General features: G+C 39.3%; 1 protein-coding gene and 1 long non-coding RNA gene across 3 annotated transcripts; one reads left to right on the top strand and one right to left on the bottom strand.

Annotated features, from left to right (window-relative positions):
* Positions 1-1,488: 1,488 nt before the first annotated feature.
* On the top strand, positions 1,489-18,687 carry C1QTNF3 (C1q and TNF related 3). Of its 2 annotated transcripts, none has more exons than XM_009925664.2 (6): positions 1,489-1,983; positions 6,990-7,101; positions 9,685-9,839; positions 13,419-13,548; positions 15,034-15,133; positions 16,582-18,687. In XM_009925664.2, the coding sequence occupies exons 1-6, from the start codon at positions 1,696-1,698 to the stop codon at positions 16,739-16,741; spliced, it is 945 nt and encodes a 314-aa protein (XP_009923966.1). In that variant the 5' UTR covers positions 1,489-1,695; the 3' UTR covers positions 16,742-18,687. The 2 variants fall into 2 exon arrangements, with proteins under 2 accessions (XP_009923966.1, XP_009923967.1); XM_009925665.2 differs by having other exon boundaries at positions 1,496-1,779; positions 16,582-18,685.
* On the bottom strand, positions 7,052-16,575 carry LOC138683672 (uncharacterized). The gene is made up of 3 exons (XR_011323082.1): positions 15,313-16,575; positions 14,767-14,847; positions 7,052-7,687 (listed from the first exon to the last, which is right to left on the bottom strand). It is a non-coding gene; the product is annotated as an uncharacterized lncRNA (long non-coding RNA).
* Positions 18,688-22,888: the final 4,201 nt, after the last annotated feature.

Below are 22,888 nucleotides of genomic sequence, written 5' to 3'. Positions count from 1 at the left end.
ATGTAACTCATTTCCCTTCTTTAGCAGTGCCTGTGGTGTTATGTTTTGCTGCTGAAGCATGCTCATATGCTTAAGGCTTTTTACATTACTGAATAACTTACCACCTCATTTCAGTGGCGGGTCTTGGCCTTCCAGCTGGTCACATCCTGGTTTGTTCCCAGGATGTCTTTTGCAGTGCACTATTTACCCCCTCAAAATTAAGCCTGAGTGATACTTGTGGATCATTAGCTTCAGAGACTACCTTCTGGATGGACGAAACCTTCATCACTATCCCAACAGGCCCCCAGCACTTGCAGTTCCCTCACATCTCATCCTTGGACATGCAACCTCAATCTCGTGCTCTAAAAACATCCACTACAGTACCTTGGACATGCAACCTCAACCTCATGCTCTACAAACGTCCACTGTAGTACCTTGCACTACAACCCTCACATTTCATCAGGCAACTGAACAGAAAGGGAAAATTTAAGAAAGAAAAAAAATGGTAGAATTTGGGGCCACAGAGCACCCCAGAGGTCACAGAGGAGCCCCAGCCAAATGCTAAGAAGGGTGGTCAGCCTTGAGCAACTTAAGTGTGAGCCAGTCCATCACATTGCTGTGCCAGGGACCATTCCCTGGGACTGATGCCTTCAGTAACGTTGTTGTGGCCATGTACTGGTGAAGTGTTTCTCACAGGCCAAGGATATACTTGCTCTTGGGGAGGTTGGGTGTGCGTGTGGATGTGTATGCATTTGCAGAACTGCATTCTGCAGTTGTGACTTTCTAGAGGATACTAGTGGGTGGTTCAAAAAATATAATAAGGATATTATTATACATATATAATTTGATTCTTTTAGTCTGAAATAAGCCCCTGGTAAATTTATATTTACTTGGCAGTGAAGATATAAAACTTGGTTTGGCAGTTGCATTTAGGAAAACACTGGGAACTCAAGGGAAAAAATACTGCCTGGCTGAGTAGGTTGAACTAATGCTGAGAAATGGGGCTCTGTGAAAAACCCAGTTTTTCAGAGCTACTTACCCAGTCTCCTTCCACCGTTGGCCAACAGACAGAAATTCAATATTTTTCTTTTAGTGAATGAAAAGCATAGTTAGAAACAGCCATTGGGTCAGGATCATATGCAAAAGCTCCTCTTGTGCTTTTGTTTCCTAATTGCTCTTGGAAGGATTTTTCGGACTGGGCTGACGCAGTTGTGTGTGTGAATTTCCTGGCAAATAAGGAAGGTGACTGTGTCCAAAAGACATTTAAGAGTGTGAATTCACAGCCTTTCCATGTCTAATCAAGGAGCGTAAACCATTAGCCACATGTTCTCCATTTCCATCACATTTTTTCACACTTAAACAAAAACATGCCAAAGAAAAGGTGCTACATTTTTTAATGCCCCCAAATAGGAACCACGGGAGTCCGTTAAATGCTGTGGTCATTTCCAGCATACAAATCAATTTTCCTTGTGGTGGTGAAGTGGTGAATAATGCTTGGTTTGTTTAAAGGAGCATGACTGATTTTGGATGAAGGATCCTGTCACTTTGGCATTTTCAGTTTTATTTATTGCACACAACCGTATAAAACCTGGTACTGGTCTCAGTGCCAGGCTTACTAGTGGAAAAGCTGAAAGGACCACATAACTCCTGGTGCAGCAAAGAGGTTCTCCTTCTGCAAGGCATTTGCTGGACTCCTGAAAAATTATTTTGAATAACATGGCAGAGAAGGATTTCATCAGTTGGCATCTACTGGCTTTATTTTTTCTTCCATTTTGCCTGTGTCAAGATGAATACATGGAGGTGAGCAGAAGATCTTATAAACCAGTGGCCAAAGTATTGCAAAGTCACCACCAGACTGGCCATAAAGGTTCCAGAAGCAGGGAAATATTGAAACAGCGGAGTCAACTTATAGAGTGGACTGTTGATAATAGCACTTCTACAGACCAAAAGGTCCTGAGACCAGAGGTAGATGATGTAGAACTGACTACCTCAGATAGAGTCCAGGTACTCTGAATTAATCTTCTAAAGATATATTTAAAGCTAATGAGTTTTTTTTTTTTTTTTTGCTAAGATTACTAGTGATATATTTATGAAATTATTTTTATTAAAGGTGTGTATTGGTCTGTATCTTGCTGGGTTGCTTTATAGGGTCTTTTAATGAGCTGGTAGAACCAGCAGTGGTTGGGGACAATGGTTTCAACATAGACAGCAGCCCTTTGTTTTGCTGAAACTCTGATCCTGTGCAATCATATATTCTAATACATAGTCTCTTAATTATTTCAAGGTATTACTTATTTAATATATTAAAATTTTATATTCTGCTAACTCATTTGGATATGAAGAAAGATTACAGAATTTATAGAGGTATTAGGAAAGATTCAATTAGCAGAGAATAGCTTTACCTGAAAATTATGTCTATAAAGTATATTTTTTGAGCTTGAGACAAACATAATGAAATTGTGAGTGTTCAAAAAAATTTATTCTAAGGAATAACTTGAAAAAACCAGATGCTAATGTAATGAGTTGATTTAATAATATATATCAACTTGACAGTTTCAGAGGAAAAAAGACTCAGAATGAAACTCTAAATCATCTGTAGTATCTGCATTTTAACCTGGGAATCTTTTTATGCCTTTTAAATGGCATTTTAGATATTATAGTCATTAATTCACAGCAAAGGGAAAATGGCATAATTTGATTATACATAAAATATTGCATTCCAAATTTAAAAGGAAAAATCTGAAGGGCAGAAGACGAAACTTTTTCTAGCACTAGGCAAAACAAAATTCCACTCAAATGAAATGTTTCTTGATTGATGCTTTTTAGAAACAACAGGAACGTCAGTGTTTTGTTCCTATTGCTGATACAAATGTTTGAGTTCACCTTTTATAATTTGTTTTTTAAAACTCTTCCAGATCAAACTATGATATTTTGGATTCCAAAAATCATGGACATGCAGACAAGTGTTGAATAATAACCTACATGATAAGCAGAGGAGATTTAATTTTAATCCTGTCCTAGGCTTGAAGAACAGAAACACATTGAAGTATGGGAATAGGTTTAATACACCACTATAGTCCCTGTATTTAAATTTTATAGTGCTTTGCATTTCATATGTCTTGGGCAGGAGTTATATGTTCCTCCAGTGCACTCAGCAAAATAGATATTTAACTGTAGGTATGTCAAATTGCACTTGCAGTATATAAACAGTGTAAACCATCAGGCATATAGTCCAATGAGCCAGCTAGTGTGTGTGTACCTCTTTACTGCAAAGAGAATTCTGCAGCTGCATACTACAGACCGTGTATTATTGATACTTAAATAAGATTCCCCTTTAACTTAACATAATTTCAGATAATACCAGATTTAATACAAAATTACAACTTTTGAGGGGTCAAACTCTCCCTCACAGAAAGTGTCACTGTGTTTGGGGTGCATGTGTCTTTCATCAGAGTTTAATGCAACATATTTGGAGTTGCCTGCTGGGGGAAGAGGCTGTGACATTAAAACTGAGCCTGGCGAGTGAGTACAGCTGATGGCAGTCGTTTACCTGCCAGACCCTCTCTAAGAAGCAATCTTTGCTGGGGAAATGATGCAACTTTTGGCTTACCGAAATGAAATAGAGCACTAGCAGATGCATGACAGGGATGATCCATCACAGAGTGGCTGACGCAATAGGTATTTTTCCATCTCCAGACTCCAGGGATTTCCAGGCAGAGGAGGAACAAAGGTGGCACAGACATGTTTTAATTCATGTCAAACTCCCCTCTTCCCCTTGAGCTATCTGAAAGCTGTTTCAACCCAAAGTCCCTACCTTCTTGGTTATCTTAGCTCTGGCTGAAAAATTTCACCCTCTTGCTAAAGTGTTTTAATGGTCCCATTCCCTGTTGTGGAACAGAGAAAATAGCATTCATCTTTGCTGCATTAGGTACAAGGCCAGTTTCCATACTGCTGGTAACTTACATAAAATATAATGTGCATTTCTCAAGCACAAGAACTTGTAGTGACTGGGGAGAGCCATACCAGCCACATTTTTCCTTTTCAGGTTACTCTTTGAAAACCTTCAGGTACCCCTCAGCCTACTGGTGTTTTACCCTGAATTTTGGCAATTTTGGTTTGTTTAATTCTTTGCCAGAGAAGGGACATGGAGGGCCTCAGTGGCCACAGAGACATGCTGTTTTGCATTCAGAACAGGAGCCAAGAATGGTGCACGTACGTTACTCATCTTCTGCATTGTCTTAGACAATATAACAGAAACACATAAAATTAATCAGGAAGAGTGAAAAAGAGCTGGGTCTCCACTTATGGTTCGTTCACATCTTTAAGTTAAGGGAATTTTATAGACCATCTGTTGCTTAGAAGTGCCTCCTACATACTAAATCATAGGAAATTCAGCAAATAGCCTCAGAAATATTTCCAGTTTTCTATCTGTATTAGGATATCAATGTGGCAGATGCATTTCACAAACTCCTAAATCATAGTCATGTTCTGAGAGCAATGCCAAAGATTAATTGTGTGATAAAATTTATGTGCAAATGGCCGCATAGGACACCTTTGGCAAGTAGGTTGTAATTAATCTCTTTGTCCCATTTGAGTGTAATTTTACTTTAGGAACAGGTTTTTCCTTTAAATGTACTCTTCATGAAGTTCTCTGTTTTTACAGATTAAAAGACTATCCTGAATATTCATTGTTCTTGGCAGCTGACTGTGAACATTTTTTTCCTCCTAGTCAAAGGATCAGTAAAGATAATAAGTCAATACTACTTTATGACTTGCATAAGTAGTTATTTTTAAGTCAGTGGAACTGTTCTCATACAACTAGGTTGGCAGGACTTGCCTCATTTCACATTTAATAACCTGCTGAGCTTTTTGAGAGGTAATGCCAAATAGTATTTGGTTATGACCAGCACTAGTATCTATTTTATGATAACATAGCAGGTTAGCTAATAATGCCATTCAGGATTTCAGTGCATTGGGTAAAAAAACATGTGGTCTAGTTTGCTGGATTCATGCCTTCTCTTACCTACAATCCAGAGTTCTAAGTTTTTGCACATAACTAGGCTGATACGACTTCTTTTCTCTTGGCAGGTGTGTATATAGTTTGCCTTCTTATTTAACATGAATATGAACCACTATCAAGAAAGAGCTGGAGATTTGAATCTCAGTGCAACACTCAACATGAGCATTTCAGGTGGTGCAAAATGCTCGTGCAATTCCAGTCCTCTTGTACTTGTCTCTGCTTCAGGGACTGAAAATGAGCTGAAAGCAGGGCTACTTCTTCTCTCATATTAGGAAAGCTTTAAAGAGTGTGTCTGGTGATTGTAATTTATGTTCTTCCTAACAACTGGGAGAGACAAAACAGCACGAAAGATACAGACAGGTTCTCCAGGAACAGACAGTCCAACAGGCAGAACTCATTTTTCTCATAAAGTATAGACCTTACCCAGAATTAAGGTGAAAAGCACAGTATTGACCAAAACCCCATAAATATGAAGCCTTTCTGCCCATTGGCAAGTCTTAACATTTCCATAACTCTTTGAATATGAAGCATATTTGCTGAGCTGTCAGGTCAGCCTGTGTTCCCATGGTAGCTCCAGCATCAGTGGTTCCAGCTGGAGAGGGCAAGTGTCTGTCCCATCAGAGGCACTGCAGTATTTTGGTGGCATGAAGGGGTTTTCTGTATCCATAAACATAAACTCCCAAGCCTCTTGAAATTGATGAATTTTAGGGATGTAGGTATTGGTAGATTGTAGACTTGGTATTGTTAAAACACAGGCAGAAATCTTTAGTGTTTCAGATGAAGCCAGCTGATGACCTTGGTGACAGGAATACAGCACACCTATATGTTCATTTGGCAGCTTCCATCCCAACCACAGCTAGTTTTCTGCTGTTAAACCAACAGGTCTGCATTAGGCAAGTAATTTGAGGATGATAAAGATGAGTGGAATGAAAGGAAAGGAAAACAAACAGTGGAATGATTAGAGAAAAGTAGTAGTTGGATTGGTGTAACTATCCCCCTCCAGAATTTAAGAACTGCAGGTTTGCACCTCAGGATAATAGCAAAGAATTGTAAGGGAAAAGAAATAAAGAGGGAGAAATAAGAAGGAGGTAGGGAAATAAAATCAAATCCTGGACCTCTACCTCAGCTGACCCATTGGAGGATTTGTGACCACAAGATCAATGCAAAAGCCTAGTTACAAAATCCAGCCAGGACTGAATGAGATGCCATTAGTATAATTACAATAATGTGTGAAAGAATAGCACTGAAGCAAAGATATTATCAAACTACTATTACAGTAGCTGAGCTGTGTATAATAAAGTCATTAGTTTATTTATGCTGCTATATTAGTTTCAGCATATAAACAGGTTTTCATAGTTACATACCCACAACTACAAATAATCAAATGCCCCTAACACCAGGTGGTTTGGTCAGTTCAAATTTTTGTCATGTATCTTGGCACTTTTTTAGGTTCTCCCAAATTTAGTGGCCTGTAAATATGCAAGTCTGGGGCCATGAAGAGGAATATGCTGCACAGACATTTTTTATGTCCAACACAGTTTTATTTATGTTTAGTAGAGGATAGTTAATGGCTGAATGTCAGATGAAGTCCCTTGCATCCTACCACTAGTTGTACATAGGCTTGTTTGTCAACAAAGGTCAGCTGAAATGTGGGATTAGTGCAAAGCAGGATAAGAAGCTAACCGAAATATTCATCTAACTTTCATTACTTGGTATTATTTTACTTTCAAAATCCTCATTATTTGACAGGACAAGTTGTTTTTTTAATATTCATATAGGTCTTAGAACACTCGAAGGGGTATTTCCTTAAATCTTCCAGAAATAACATCTTCAGGGACAACTAGGGGAGATTTCAGCCCAGATAAGAAGTGTTTTGAAAACCTACCAAATATATAAACAGAGAAAATACAATGAAGACCCTGTAACTGACATGCATATGATTGATGCCCTCCATGAATGAGCTATTTAAAGCTTACTTTTGTGCACTTAGCCCCCACAGACCGGACCACAGAATCCAGACTGTAGCTCCTGCTGCCGTGGTGACTTTGGAGTTCGACTCTACCAAGGGCCCCCAGGACCTCCTGGGCCCCCTGGGATGCCAGGTAAAGACAAAGTTTAATTCATTTTTTTATTATTGTAGTTACAGGCTATAAATCACAGGCTCTTCTATGAAACATCAGGGAATGGTCAAAACATCAGTATTTGGGGACAGATTCAGGAATAAGTTTCTCTATAATTTCTGAGACAGCATTTCAATTAGACTCTAAAGTCTTTTCCACTGAAAACGCTTTTGTTATTAAAATTTAGCTCTCACAAATTCATACTGAAAGTAATCTTATTACATTTCTAGAGCAAATTGGTCTCTCTTCTTGAAGCAGCATGAAGCTTCCATTAAAGTTGGAAGAACTTGCTCCCTGGAGTTGATTATTGGGATCACTTTTGAATATCCAGCTATGCTATTGTGTACTGTATTCAGGAGCTTTTTTTCATCTAGCACACTGCTAGCCAGTATTTTACAGACACACATATGCTTTTATTCTCTCATAGAAATGTCTTCTTTTCCTTCTTTCTTCTGTTCTTCTCTAATAAAAATTACTTTTTTTTTCCATTAAAAATGCATACAGAAGAACAGGATACACAGGAAAAGGGTATGCTTTGATCTGATAATTGGTATGGAGAAAGAGGAGCCTAGAGAAGAGAAAAAGATAGTTAGGTGCATGTTGGTATAAGTTTGCTACAGCAGGTACCTTCAAGGATTTGAAAATTACCATTCCTAAAGCAGACGTATAATGTAAATGAACATGTCACTTACCAACAGATTTATCTCATCTTCAAAAGCTTACATCTTCTGTTATCACAATAGAAATGCAACTTCATAATTCTTCTGCCTCACAAATGTATTGACAGTAACAGACCTGACATAACCATACACACAAAAAATTAATGTAGTGATTTTTGGTAGAAACGGTTTACAGTAACATTTAAATCTGACTGTTACGAAGTTAAATCTGAGTGAATGCAGTGTTTCAAGAACTAGCTTCAGTTGGCAAAATACTGAAATAAATTGTTACTTTGCCATATTTTGGGTATTAGGCAAAATAAGGTCACAGGCATATTTGGTATTAGGCTGCTGTGAGCCATTCATGCATCAACCCTTTATAGAAATATCATTGACCATTATACAAGTAAGAAAAATCTAATGGTGAGACCTCTTGGGCAGAAATATTGCATTACGTATTAATAAATTGTTGGCTTCTTAGAAGCAGGACACAACTTTGTATTAGACCCACTCTTTCAAGGCTGCAGTGTACATACTGGGGCACGGCCCAGTTCCAGCTTTGCCCCTTCCTCATGCGAGGATGTATCGCAGTCACACTTTCTTGTCACCACAGAATGCCACAAACGTATAGCTGACAGCAACCTTCTGCACCCTGGAATTTCTCTGTCTCCTTCATCTGCTGCGTTTCATATCGTGCCCATAGGGGGAATGACAACAACTGCTTTTCCCTTGATTGAATCAAATGTCGCTTGCAGACTTCTGTTCTGAACTGGTACAGAAGTAGCTCTGGCTTTACATGAAGGATCATTCTTGTTATTTTTAAGTTATTGATTTCTCTATCCAAACAATGCTTAATTTCTTCCACCATTTAGCTTCCTTTTTTGAAGTAAATTTTTTTCTCAATACAAAAACTCTGAAGAATCACTTAATCACTAGATTTGATCTCAAACACCACCATTCTTCCTGTAAATTCGTAACCAGAGTGACTAAACAGACAACAAGCAGAGTGGCAAAGAATCTAATTTCAATTCAGGTAGAATTAGAACAATGATGACACTAATTAATCCCCTGAGTAATTAGTTGAAAGGTCAGGCTTTTGTTTCAGTTAGGCATAATAATTGCTCAGTTATTCTAGCCAACTTTAAAATTTTGTCAGTCGCATAGACGTTTGCTCAGTAATTTCCTCAGCAAACATCAGGAAGTAAGTAACACTGCAGATGCAGGAACGTGTTTTTATAATGAGCCTTTTTACAAGAAGCCATCATTATAAAAATTTTGTCTTTCTTTAATCTAGGAACATGCAAACAATCAACCCCTTCAAGCTAACCAGCAGCCTGAGAATGCACACTTTCCAGGTTTTGGTACAGATAGGTCATTTAGCTAGTTTAAGGCTACAGCCATTCTTAATTTGTGTAGACATGCTTTAAAGATAGCAAAGCGTTAATAAAAATTGTCTTAGCCTATCCTAATTAGCTTAAATTATGACGAAATAAGTTTTTACACAAAAGGAAAAGCAAGAGTGCTTATGCAGGCTACCTGGTATGTGCCAATAGGCAGGGGCTTTCACTTTCCTCGAGCCTCACAATCTCTGGGGTCTTATCCCTTGCACATTTCCCCAACAATGCAATGACTTGAGACATCAGCAGTTTATATGGCAACACCAAAATAGCATAAGGGTTAACTCTTAAACATCAATCTACGTCCTTCTGGAAACTTGCTCCTCAAAACCTCCACCTTCAGCTTAACCACACAGCTGTTTCTTATCCATCACAGCTCAATCTGGGCTTTATGGTACTGAAAAGTCCATGTGTTGCAAACCGGTGGAAAAGGACCCTGTCACAGTCATCTGTTAAAATATATTATATGAAATTATTTAAGTTAAACATAAAGCTCTGTTTCCTTTAAGGAAATCATGGAAACAATGGAAATAATGGAGCAACTGGCCAGGAAGGAGCCAAAGGTGAGAAAGGAGACAAAGGAGATATGGGACCGAGGGGAGAGCGTGGCCATCATGGACCCAAAGGCGAGAAGGGTTACCCTGGGATTCCCCCAGAACTACAGGTACAAAATCTCTGGCTTGTGTTGGCTGCAGCATTTCTCAAGTTATGGTTTTCTTGTCCGAAAAACAGCACCTAACTACTGTAAGATATTTAAGAAGTAAATCCCCCTGTAAATTAATACAGTGAGAGACATATATAGCTCTTGTCATGACTAACAAATGTGCTCTGCCAAATCTTCCTGGAAAAGAAAGACATCAGGGCTTAGTCTTTCCTTAGAGTAAGAATCCAGCTGAGAAATGGACAGGAAGAAACATAAATGGTTCCCTTTTAGGGCAGAAAGCCAGTATCTGGGTCATTAAAGGAGAATTAGCAGGGACTATAATTTTTCTATCAAGCTGTATCACATACATAACTGTGCTTCATATGGCATATGAAAAGAGTAAAGGAGTCACTCAGGCCCATGCTTCTCAGGTTAGTCAGGCTTTGTGAGATTCTCAGAAGCATATGTATGCAACTTCCTAAAGTACTGGGTCAAAACCTCTGAGTGCAGCCAGAAGTCCTCTGGTTTTGAAAAATACCCCTCAGTAGCTATCTGTGTTTTTATATGTCTAAGTACCTTAAATATGTTGAGAAGCATGTAGGTTCTGCCTATGGATGAACTACCCAAAAGCCAGGTAAGCATTAAAACATGGGTTGAAGCCTGAGCTTACAAGTTCTGCTGAGGGATGGGATATATTTGTTTGGGCTCAACACTGTGTTGGCATAGACTTGTAGCTTTTGGATTAGAGCTTCTTCATGTCCCAGGAATCTGGCAGGTGGCGGAGAGCTTATGTATGTATATATATATATACCTGCAGTACAGCAGAGACGTGGTGTAGTCCTGTTCTTAAGGCAACTGAAAGTAAATGGGACTTGGGTAACTAAGAGCCTTGGTTGCTGTTGCAAAGGGGATTTAAGAATTTCCACACTGTATGCTGCAGTGTAGCAATATATGAGCAGTTCATCTGCAATAGCAGGAAGACTTGACTATATGATGTAGTGCAGCTAAGATGCTGAAGGCAAGATTTAGATGCATGGCAAGATGTATCCCTCCTGGTCTCCAGCTGCCACTGTGGAAGGGGCTTCTGTAGGTCATATCAGCCAGCCCCGTGCGGCAGAATCCTAAAGCATGTCAAATGGCACAAGGTGTGTTTGGGCCAGTGATTGCCGTCAGATTCAGCTTCAGAGAACCTACATGTGAGGGAAGCATCTGAGCTCCTATTACAATTACTGAGGATCTAGAAGAGCAACTCAGCTTAATCTGACAGTCACTGCTGCTTTTGGGCAAATGGGACTTCACATACCACAGAGTATATAGATCTCCAGAAGCTGTAAGTGAGTTTGCATCCTCACTCACACAGACACACTTCAATGGAAGTGTCTTAGTCTTCATCTGATTTGTACCCCCCAAACCAAGTTCGCCACTGAAGGGACAAAGTGGGATATAGCAAACATGCACAAAAAGAAATCCCACTTCCAAACACTCTGACTATGGGGAAAACTGAAGTTCTGGTCTATTTACGGATCTACACCTTAACTGAAGATTACTGTTTCCCAACAACAGTCATTCATATATGTTTTATATCCTTGTAAAAGGTATGCAAATTAACAGCAAAATCAACAGTACAACCAACGTGTGCACTGTGGGAAAATGGCTTTGTGGTTCTTGGCATTGTGTATGTTTGAATTCTCCACTCTTAAGTTGTATGAAGACAGGGTAATTGCACAGAATAAAATTCACAATGAAAATAGTTTCTAAAATTACTGGACTTTTGTAATAAAGTAGAATTATTTTAGTATTCTTAAATAATTAACTGGAATTGACACTATAGCTGAATATCTTGAAAATGAATTTGTTGTAATTACATTCAACATAAATCCTTTTGCAATTTTAAAATGAGCTATCAGCATTTTTTTCTTACATAAAGATAGTGGCAGTAATGTAATTAAAAACTGAATATTGAAAGAGGTTGAATAACAAAAGCTCACCTGTTTCTAAGTAAAATTCCATCACTGTTTTTAACACGTGTTTAAAAATTCTTTACACAGTATAGCATATCATTTCTTGTTAACATCATGCTTAAGAATTTTAGAGCAGGGATAGGTAGAGGAGAAAAAACTTTTGAATCCAATAATGGTTTACGTACAGGATTATTTTGAAAGACTTGGTATGTCCATGTTGATCTGCTATTTCAAAATGAGACCTAGAGAGAAAGGACATCTTTTTCAACTCTTCTGATCAGCCCAAGAGAAGTAGCATGGGGTCAAAGAGAATGTGAAATGGAATCTAGACAAAAAGCAATAAATTCCATCAAGCTGCCATTGCAGCTGCTTTCCTTTAACACATGATGAACTTTGATGTGATCCTGGCTGAGAAGCAAGAAGTTAACAATTTGCCGTCATAGAAAATGCATTCATGCAGGGATAAGGAAAATCAGTCCAAGCTTTCAGCTCACATCTGGAGCTCCTCAAATTTCTAAGCAGATGGCTAATGATTTCCATTGTTGGATCCAGACTTGCATTTGATTTTGCCGGTTTTGGTTTTGTTCACTTTTGGATCTGAAATCAAAAGAAGTTTGGGGTGGGTTTTTTTAATACCAGTATAGCTGGAATCTCACGAAAAATGTCATTTTTGTGAGGGGCAGTAACAACTGTAACTAAAGCCTTCTCATCTAAGAAGTTAAGAGAGAGAGATAAAATGTCAAGTCACTATGTGACCTTCTGGCATCCAGGTGCAGCAATTCTGCCTGTAGCCCTTTTACTGACAGTCAGATGGGGGATCGGGATCACAGACTCACGGAAGAGATAACCTCCCTCCCTGCCCATGCAAGCTGGCAGGGTTTTTCCCTGGTATCTTGATGAGGGTAATTTGAATTGTCCAGTGTGGGAGGTTTTGCACTTTTCTATGAAACTTTTTCCACAGCCAATACATCTCATCGCAAGAAGTATACCATGAAGTTGAAGCACAGTTTTCACTTTCTTAGTTTCCTGTTTTGGTCTCCACCACTCTCTGTTGTCATGATTGAGGGTACAGGGCAACTGGTAAGAGAGGAAAAGCACTGAATGTTGAGTCCCAGCAACTGCACTTATAGAGGATCTCTAATAAAAATGTTTAATTTATCTCTGAAGGTAGTTAGTAAGAAACACTAATGTGTATGGATTTTACCGATCATTATTTATTCCACACATTCAGTTAAAAGCAATATCCAGTCCAAATGCATTGGGGAATATATAAAAACTAATTAAATCACTTTTGTTGGAAACACCATCTATTTCAATGCCAGTTTTCTGTTGCATCATTCTAGAGAGACTTAGAAGCAAATAAAATCTCAAATGAGGGTCCTGACCTGCAAACACTTGCCCATACACTTACTTTTACAGTCATGAATAGTCCAATTGAATGTAAGAAACCTAGTCCTCTTCCAGTTTCATTCAATGGGAGTTTGTTACTGGAGTTTAATGGCCTTGGAGCAGGCCCTAGAAGAACATCTCTGGCAGGAAAATAAACAGACCGCAAATACATGAAAAAATTCTGTAGCTAATTCCTCTACACATGTGCATTTCATGAACGACTGCCTGAATAAGAACTGCATTTTTGCAGGTCGCATTCATGGCTTCCATGGCTACTCACTTCAGCAACCAGAACAGTGGGATCATCTTCAGCAGTGTTGAAACCAACGTTGGGAATTTTTTTGATGTCATGACTGGGAGATTTGGTGCTCCAGTTAATGGTGAGTTTTTGCAAAACCAAATAATGCAATTCTGGGAGCTACAGGGAGAAGTGTGGTCAATAATGATGAGAAACTAGTTAACTGGCTGTGCACAAGGCACTGATGAGACTCAGTCTGCATAGCTCTTGCTACCTACTTTCAGGAAAAAAGAGACTGGAAACTAAGCAAGCCAAGAGAGGGCTTGCCAGCCAGTGAGACTAGTGCTGGGACAAAGGCAGGAGGAAGAGGCATGGCCAGAGCTGGGGAGGGAGCAAGACCATCTGCTTTGAGACCTTTAGCCCCTGTGATGAGATAACCATGGCCTTCATGTTGCAGCATCAGCAGCTTCACAGTTGCCTCGTCCACCTCCTGCCTCCAGTCACTCTCTTCATCCCCATCTTCCCTCATGCCTGTTCAGCCACGAGCTGGCCTGCAACAGATGTGTGGCTGGAAATGAGGCATTACATTTTTTCCTGAGTTATTTCTCCACTGCATCAATTCCCCATCTTACCAGCTGTGGCGCCAGAACAACAACGGGAGGTGGGGGAGGCAGGGCCATAACCAAAACCATGTCTAAGCAAAGCCTGAAACCACCTTCCTTCACTTGGCCTTTCTCACCCCGCCATTAATTTACTCACTGCTATGGGAAATGACATTAGATGAATAAAAGTCAGGCCCTCCAAGTTTGCTGTAGCACATCTTACTGACAGCGGTGTATGTCCTCACAGCTGTTTCCTTTTGAGGTTAATGTAGATGTGGATGTCAAAAAACTTTGACCCACAATGATTTAACAACTTTGATGCAAACGCCAAGCTCCCATTGCAGGGTCAATGCTACAGACATACTGTTCAGAAATGAGGAGCTTGTCTTCCCACCCAGGGGAGTGTTGTAGAGCTCATGACACATAACATGGTTGCACTGACAACATTGTTGGCACTTTTCAGACAGAGAAAGAGTTAGAAAGAAAAAGGGTGATGGTAAGGGTGTGTTGTGCAAGAAGAGAAACCAGTGGCTATGCCTGCATTGTTCAGTATGCGGTACTGTCAAGTGAGCAGCAGTGGGTGATGCAAAAACCACTCATGCCCTGCCTGGCCTGGGCAACATGCTGTCTGTCTGACAGCCTCTAAGGCTGAGCCCTGGCTGGCCTGGAGGCTGCCCTTTTGGGAGAGGGCAGGAGCAAGACGGTAAGGAAAAAGAGGTGAGATAAGGGCCACTAGACTCAGCCTCTGGGAAATTTACCTTTCAGTAAGAAGGAAGAGATGAGTGGTCCTGCCATGTTCAAACACAGTCATTTCTCTGGAACAGGATGTGGCTGAACCCCTGCCATATGCAGAATAAAAATGAATTAGATTTTCACACACTATAAGCAGATGCAAAATACCCACTGACAACTGGAAGGTAATTTTGGCTTCAGCTGTTTTTTTTTTTCTAAGCAAGAAGCACAAGTTTGTAGCATGATTACCTCCCTCTATGAAGAAAACACACTGTATTTGGTAATCTTTTCAGGGGTGTATTTCTTCACCTTCAATATGATGAAACATGAAGATGTGGAGGAAGTGTACGTGTACCTGATGCATAATGGTAATACAGTTTTCAGCTTATATAGGTAAGTGAAGGGCCAGGAGGTTTTAATGCAAGAGACGTGTTTGCACAGATGCGGTACCTTGCTCACATTTCAAGAAACATGAAATTGTTCATTTTTTTAAGAAATTCTGTAGGGTAAAACAACCAACAAAGAAAAACTATTGTATTTTGCCCTCCTCAACTTGCAAATTTGGATCATACCTCCCACAGATCCTGGACCTAAAATTCATCCTTGATCACAAGTTCCTCAAAGCTCAGGGGAAATGAATTAGCACTGCAAGTCAAGGTTGGAGTCCAGTGGTAACATGCTGTCATTCTGCTAAAATATATCTTCATCCTCATTTTGCCTGTCAGAGAAAGGGCATAACGAAGTGTTCAGCAACTAGTTACAGTCTTGTTAAAGATTAGGGGAGAGCAATTTACTTTAAAAGTGGAAAGCATTTAAACTGCAGTACTAAGGATGAGTAAGAAGCAAAGGTGCTCCATTTACTGGCTTTGTTATCATTAGCACACTTTGAATAAAAAGTTTCGGAATTCTTTATGTTAGCTGGAGGATCATCAAGAATAGGGTCCACTTCCAGCTTATCAAATTCTATAAGGACCAGGTCAAGGAGCTTGTAGCCAAATGGATATCTGAAAAAAATATATATTTGAAAAAAATATTATTTCTTTAGTGCCAGCCAGGGGTGTGATGCCAAAACCAAGCTTGTCTCATGAGTGTGAATAAGCAGACACAAAAGCTTAGATTGATCACACTGGATTTTAGGCAGTTAAGGTGGCAGCAGGTTCATTTAAGCTGTCCAGGTTTCTTCAACAGCTGCACCTGAAGCACCACCAAAGGGTACTTCATCCCCAGTAGATCTTTCCTGCAAAAGAAAAAGTACTCAACTTTTTTTCCCCTGCAGCATTGATGTCAGAAAAGGCAACAGGTGGAAGAAAGGCAACCAACACTCATGCAAAGCCAGCAGGTTAGCCCACATCAAATGTATCTACGTTCCAATGAAAGGCCTCAGGATGGAGTGAGCTGCCTTTCTCTGCCCATCGCCTGTGCCAGGAGCACAGGGGCTCAGCTCACGTGAGACTCCTGACCTGGAGGCATTTAAAATTAGCTGGAATGAATCCAAGGGAAAAAGAGTGTCGCAGGAAATCTTGTTGTGATGAACGAGCGGAGTTTTATTTTAAACAACGAATTTGTTCCTATGCCCTGGAAAAAAATATGTTAAGTTAAACTTCCAGAATTTCAAAAAGGAATGAAATGATGCAGTGAAGTAAGGTGCAAAATTTGACCAGGAGATCAAATGCAGAAAGATGCCAAAATTTCCTCGTAAAGCTGAAAAAATGTTGGCAAACCTTTCAAGGAAGTTTTGTGCAGGATAACAATGTTCTTTCTTGGATTCTTTTTTTTTTAAGTTGTTTGTTTAATCATTGTTGAGAAACAAAAAGCTGACTTGTTAAAATATTCATCCCTAGCTATGAATCAAAAGGGAAAGCAGACACTTCAGGAAACAGTGCAGTGCTAAAACTTGCCAAGGGAGATGAAGTTTGGCTGCGAATGGGAAACGGAGCCCTCCATGGGGACCATCAACGCTTCTCCACCTTTGCTGGGTTTCTTCTTTTTGAAACCAAGTAAAAAAAGAAGCAACCCAATAGATGTTTATCTGAGGAAACTTCTTTTTTGGAACTGGTATTTTTCTCTGGCCTGTGGAACAGCATTACAACATTGAAAGATCAAGAAGGCTTGTTCTGATGCAATGTGTTGCTATTTGTGTATGAGATGAGCTGAATACATTGGGTAGCTGACACAGATTCACAGAAGATGTACTATCATCTCAGCTGTATCTAGTGAATCATTAAATGTTGCTATTGGTCTCTTCTCCAAAGTGACAGAAAAACAAAGGAAAAGGAGTTTAAATAATTTAGAGAGCAGTTTGTGCAGTAAAGTCAATTTTGTCTGTAAATATACTTCAGCTAAGTATGTGTCAGGAATGGAACAACTGATTCAAGTTTTTGTGTTCATTTATTCAGTTCTTATTACATGTTCATTTAAGTTTGCATCATGGAAACAGGCCTGAATGAATTATAAGTAGGCTCAGCTGAGACCAGATTTAAAGGAAGAAGTTTTTACTGGACTAGAATGAACTTTACAAATAGAAGAAAAAAATGTGAAAATAAAGATGTCAAGGATTCAGGTTTATTGCATTCCCATCTCAAACCTCTGAAGATGTATCTGGTGTCATTTTTCATAAATTGTTAGTACATATTTATGCTCACTCTCTCTCTTAAAAGAAGAGTGGTAGTAATTCTTGCCTTAGTAGCAGCTTGAAGCTAAGGTAATTTAGCTGCAGTGTGCAGGGGATCAGACAGGGGAACTGTAATGTTTCTTCCTAGCCTTCAAATTGTTAAAACCTGATGTAACTGAATGTAAGGTGTCAAAGCAGAGGCATGTACTCTGGAGAAGTTGGGATATGCCAACAGCACAAACAGAGAAACACACACTTTGTGGAGTTTGGAGCTCTTTTAGAAGGATGTACCTTTTAATATTGCATATTTACTTAACAGTGAAGTTGTTGATACAGTTTTCCTAGCAGCCTTCCAAGTACCAGTATTTCAGGAAAAGACATTTAAGTCTGGCAAAGCAGCAGCTAAGCCAGTTCAGTATTTAACTGGTGAAAGCAAATGCTGGCTGGCTCATGAGTTCTGGTCACAGTAAACTGGGCCATCCTCAGCATTAATATTTGCCACTGGCTTTTCAAAATTTGGGAACCTGAAATCCTGGCTTGCTACTTTCTTTTCATCAGAATCAGCACCAAATATACTGAGACAATACTGAAGTTTGAATGTATCTTCTGCACATTCTGGCTTTCCACACACAAGCTAATATAAATTACATTTTAACCAGACATTACCTGTCATTAATGTGTAACAAGCAAGCAGGGTTAGGAAAACATTTATTTGAAATTCTTTTATACTGTATACAGATATCAGTAGCACAACAATAAAGCAAATTAATAAAAATCTGCCCTATAAATTTGTATGTTCTTGTACACGTTCCTAGTGTATGTAAACCACATCTTACAATGAAAAATGCATGTTGATACTTGATGATTATGACTTGTGATTTTTTAGTTTTAAGCATCAACCACTGAAAATATTAGCTTTAATGAACTGTCGTCCAATGGATTTTCCTGTTTGTTTATGAACTCCAGTCAGGTTTGCACCACATAGGTTTTCATGCTTATTTTAATAAGCATTTTAGTAAAATTCTGGCACACCTTCAAACTAAAACCCACCCACCAGTTAATCAGATAATGTTGTTCTTTTGGAATAAGTGCACAAGCTGTATGAGATATATGGCATCATAAGCTAATGTTCACAGTAGGAAAAATCTTGAAAAAAGTATTTCTTGTTGTGTTAGGAATGTTTGCTTACTTTGTAAAACATACATTTAGCCAATAAAGATTAATAGTCATAAAACTGTACTGGTTTGTTCATACCTGTATTTACTAAGGACCTTACCATTTGGAAGCTATGGAGATACACTCCTAATATGTATTTCCTAAGCATTCATTTTGCTACTGAATGGGAGAAAGCCAGCACTAGGGGTCAAAATTTATTTATTTTACATGTGTGTACATATATACACACATACATAAGATTTAAATCCCTACGGTTTCCTTTGGGTACTTAATTTTCCTTTATGGAATGGCCATTTTAATCCAGTTTGGTCAGAATAAAGCACTTAGAAACTTTGATACATACACTCATTTTAAGATCCTTTACGTTATCTCTTGTAATGGCCATGATATAAAAGAAAGCCAAGTTTTGCCATTCTCATCTTACGTTTTTTTCACAAGTTTTGTGCAATTTGGCCTGCTAAGAGTGGAAAGCAACTAAGAATCACAACAAAAGCTTCTGACAAACAAACAGCAGCATGGTCTCAGTTCCAAGGTTAAAGCTAAGATGTTTTTAACATCAGGGTTGAAACTTCCTAGTTTTTGTATGAACTCTCTACAGTCTTTTCTCTGCAAAGTTATTGCATGCAATCTCTGCTGACTGACTGTTGTAATACTTTACAAATAAATTGTTAACTTACATATTAAGTGTGTGTGCGTTCCTGTTCCTCAAAATAATCAAGTTTAATATTCAGTCACGTGGAATGTATGTTTTTTTTGTCAGAAATGTTTATGAGAATCAGTCATCTTTCCATCGCTGCTGATAATTGAAAGACTCTGGCTTAGCAGATGGTCGAGACAAAATGTCTTCTGTCAGAGACTTTTGTCCTCTGTTATAAAATAGGTGGTATCTTGTAATTTGTTTTATGAGTCAGAAACCTGGAAACTCAAAAGCTGCAATTTGGAGTATACTTAATGGTTTCTTGTCTTTGCTAAGCTGAGTCTATCTCTCTCTCCCCCACTCCATGAGCTCTCAGATTTAACCAAAACTTGGCAAGAGCTGCAAGCCCCTGCCTGCCATGAGAGCTGTGGTTTGGTAGGCGATATCCTGCCTCTGGGGTAGCAGGAGAAAACACTGCCCTGCACAGAGACAAGCTGAGCTCTGCTCTGTGAGAAACACCACCCACCACTCTTGGTCCTCTCTGCCCCCTGAGACCCAGGGACTGCTGTCCTTCCCCATGATATTCTTACAAGGTAGCAGCTCTAATCGCCAGCTGCGTTAGGAGCATTAAGAGCTGCATTTTGTAAAACAGGGCTATGTGCCACTTGAGAGATGCTGGTTGGACCCCTTGGCAGAGGTAAAACACAACTTCTGTGCAAGAAAGACATGAATTAGAATGAAACCTAACTGAAGGCAAACATCTTAGGTCTGGGTCCCAATTTCACCAGTGATGTTTAAAGAAAGTGGAAAGCAGATCAGTTTAATTAGAATTCCTTGAGAAAAATGCGTCTGTGGGTTTAGTTTCAGAGGCTAGTCCATGGCCCAAGGGTGACTGAGTTGATTCCAAGGAAGCAATTTAGACTGACAACAATGTGCAGCCTCAGTCCCACTGAAAACCTTGTGAGCCAAAGGGAGGGCTTTAAATAAAGTAACAGTTTTCTAAAGGGAAAATAAGGAACTCATCCTTCACTCAGATCTTTCATCTTCCCCATGAAATTTTGCATTGAGTTTCCTACACTACACCCTACTGCTTTCTGAAGCAGTTTTTAATAAAAGTTTTTTTTATTAAAACTGTTTTTTCTCCTACTTAGCTCACATTATTAAAATGATGTTTTGTGCTCAGAATGAAAAAAAGCACAGGGAGGCGCTGAGCGGTGTGTGAAAAGGCCCACAGTTCTTCATTTTGGTGAATCAGCAGCAAAATTTCTCTATTTTGCAGTTAGTTCTGCTTCAGCAACCAAAGGAAATAAAAACTGACAGTGATCAGTTCAGATTTAAAAATCTGAGGCAACAAAACAAATTATGCAAAGCAGTGCTCAGGCTGGGTGTCATACTTGGGTATCAGTGAAGGAAGACACAAACTCTAGATACTATCTTCATAAATTAAAAGAACTCAATACAATGTCCACTTCTTAGTATGACCAGGTTCCCTCTTATACCAAAGGGCGACAGCTTTGGGTGAAGTCTTTGGGTGAAACCACACAGTCCTAGCATGAGTTAGAGCATCTGCAGTGCCCTGTAATTTTCATTATCAAATAGTTTTCTGAGGGAACTATGCAGCACAGGAGTAGCAGCAGAGAACAGCCATACTTCCCAAGCCTCATCCCCCTGCTCTCTGGTTAAATTGATACTGAAAAACAAAACAGTGCCAGAGTCTATTCTCTGGCCCAGAGTTATCATCTGACTATGTTAATGCTAATTAAACTCTCTGAGACCCCATAGCAGGGTGTCTGCTTGCAAAATTGTCTCTTGGGACTGATTCCCAGCTTGCTTTAACTTTCAAGTAGTACTCAAGAGATAGCTCCTTGTCATGGGCTAAAGGCATTCACAAATGGAGTTTTATCCTTCTGCTTTTCTGAAAGCAATCCAGCAGACGTGAGAAATTCCACAAAAATGAGTGTTTTAAAAGAATCACATTGTTACAACACCAAGAATGGAAATACTCATGTTAAAATCATCTTTGACATCTTAGCTCCTGTTCCCTGTGAATGTGTCTCACAGAATGTTCCTCCGATCATCTAGTCACATGCTACTTCTTGGCCTCATCCAGCAACAATTATATGATGCTTACCGAACAAGGCATGGGCCATATACTGGAATGTGATAGCGAGAGATGAATATAGAAGAGCTTCATTCAGTACCTTATCCAAATATATAGTTAATGAATCACTGATACTATAGAAAATAGAGCATGCTAATATGTCAGAAAGAACGGAGGAATTAAATTCACAGCAGCAGCCTTCATTTTAGCATTTTCTAAGTTTCTAAGAGCTTCATTTTTCAATCTTAGCAATTCTTTGAAAGAAAAACACTCCAGGCTGTCACAGCACACTGAAGCTGTTGAGAGTCAAGGAAGTCTGTAAGGACTGGAACTTCAGGCCAGGAGATGCAAATTCAGAGTTTGTGCCATTCTGTCATGTGAAAAGTCCTGGTCTGCAGCTGAAAGCACTGGATGGAATTTAATTTGTCTCTTTTAATTTGTTCATCTTTTAAACTAGAAAAAAGTAGATGTATGATTGTTTTGAAAAAAATCTTTCAGATATTACGTCACTTCAGATCAATGCTTTCTTCCCTCCAAGACTACCTGCTTCTCAGAATGGTCCGTGTTTGCTTTCTCAGATTATCAAAGGCACACAAAATAAAGAACGTGAATTCGGTATGCCATAGCTAAAGTGCAAATAAATGGCTCATGGGCAAGGTGTTGTAAACAGTTTGTAAAAACAAAGGCTTATCAATCCATTGCACTGGCAATGTAGGAGAAATTGTCTTTACTGAATGCAGTGGACAACACTATCCAGCAGGAATGGCTCGCTGGAAATAAGTTTAGGGCAGGATGGCCAAGTGGTAGTACATGTGGTACCCAGCACAGAGCTGAAGCTCAGTATCCAGGCAAACAAAATCTGGGAATAACCCTGGTCTAGAGTTTCCAGTCCCTGTAATAGTGGTTAATAAAAAACTCGTAGGAAAATATTTATTTTCTACTGATTAGCCAATATAAAGATTAGCTGTAAAAAGCTACTTGCAAGTCTCTTCATCTAAATCATTAAAGCACAGTAATACCATCAGCTGTGACTCAAAGGAAATAAAAGATGAGTATTTTGGTTCAGGTACAGGGGTAAATGTCCAAAGTACAGAAATCACCATTACAGGCATCAGCAATTTGTTCTACTTTAACAGAGTATCAGGGGACAAATTTCTGACACTGTGAAAGTTAACTGCAAAGCTTGTTTACTGCAGAAAGGCCAGATCATCACCCCAGTGGCTGACTGGACTAAACTCACAGACAGTAGTTTATCTAGGATATGTTGATTTTAATGAAGTAGCACAAGGCAACTTATACAACTACTTTCTGTGGTTGAGAGTGAGCTTTCATTACTAAATCTGTAATTCATATTCTCAGACAGACAGAGCCAGATTCTCAGGCAGCGTGAATTCACAGCTACTTTAGAGGGATGTATCGATCTCAGGATAGATTCACTTTGGGCCTTTTTGCTGGTGTGTGGTGGGACATACAGTTACGACAGTGAGCAATAATACGCGAATCCACACTCACACAGAAGCAGAGAAACACAGAAAGGCAAAGAGATGCTCCAAGCTGAAGAACCTATTGAAATTGCAGAGATTATGCAGCTGCATTTGACAAGCATTTTGTACAAGGGACAGT

The sequence above is a fragment of the Haliaeetus albicilla genome, chromosome Z (genome assembly GCF_947461875.1).
Source record: "Haliaeetus albicilla chromosome Z, bHalAlb1.1, whole genome shotgun sequence".
NCBI classification, from domain to species: domain Eukaryota; kingdom Metazoa; phylum Chordata; class Aves; order Accipitriformes; family Accipitridae; genus Haliaeetus; species Haliaeetus albicilla.
The sequence above is the reverse complement of the archived record's forward strand: the minus strand, read 5'-3'. Positions and strand labels throughout refer to the sequence as shown.

Coding starts and splice junctions, on each gene's coding strand:
- C1QTNF3 (XM_009925664.2), top strand. CDS start 1,696: ATGGCAGAGAAGGATTTCATCAGTTGGCATCTACTGGCTTTATTTTTT. Junction 1,984..6,989: donor CTACCTCAGATAGAGTCCAG/GTACTCTGAATT, acceptor TTGTGCACTTAG/CCCCCACAGACCGGACCACA. Junction 13,549..15,033: donor ATTTGGTGCTCCAGTTAATG/GTGAGTTTTTGC, acceptor TAATCTTTTCAG/GGGTGTATTTCTTCACCTTC.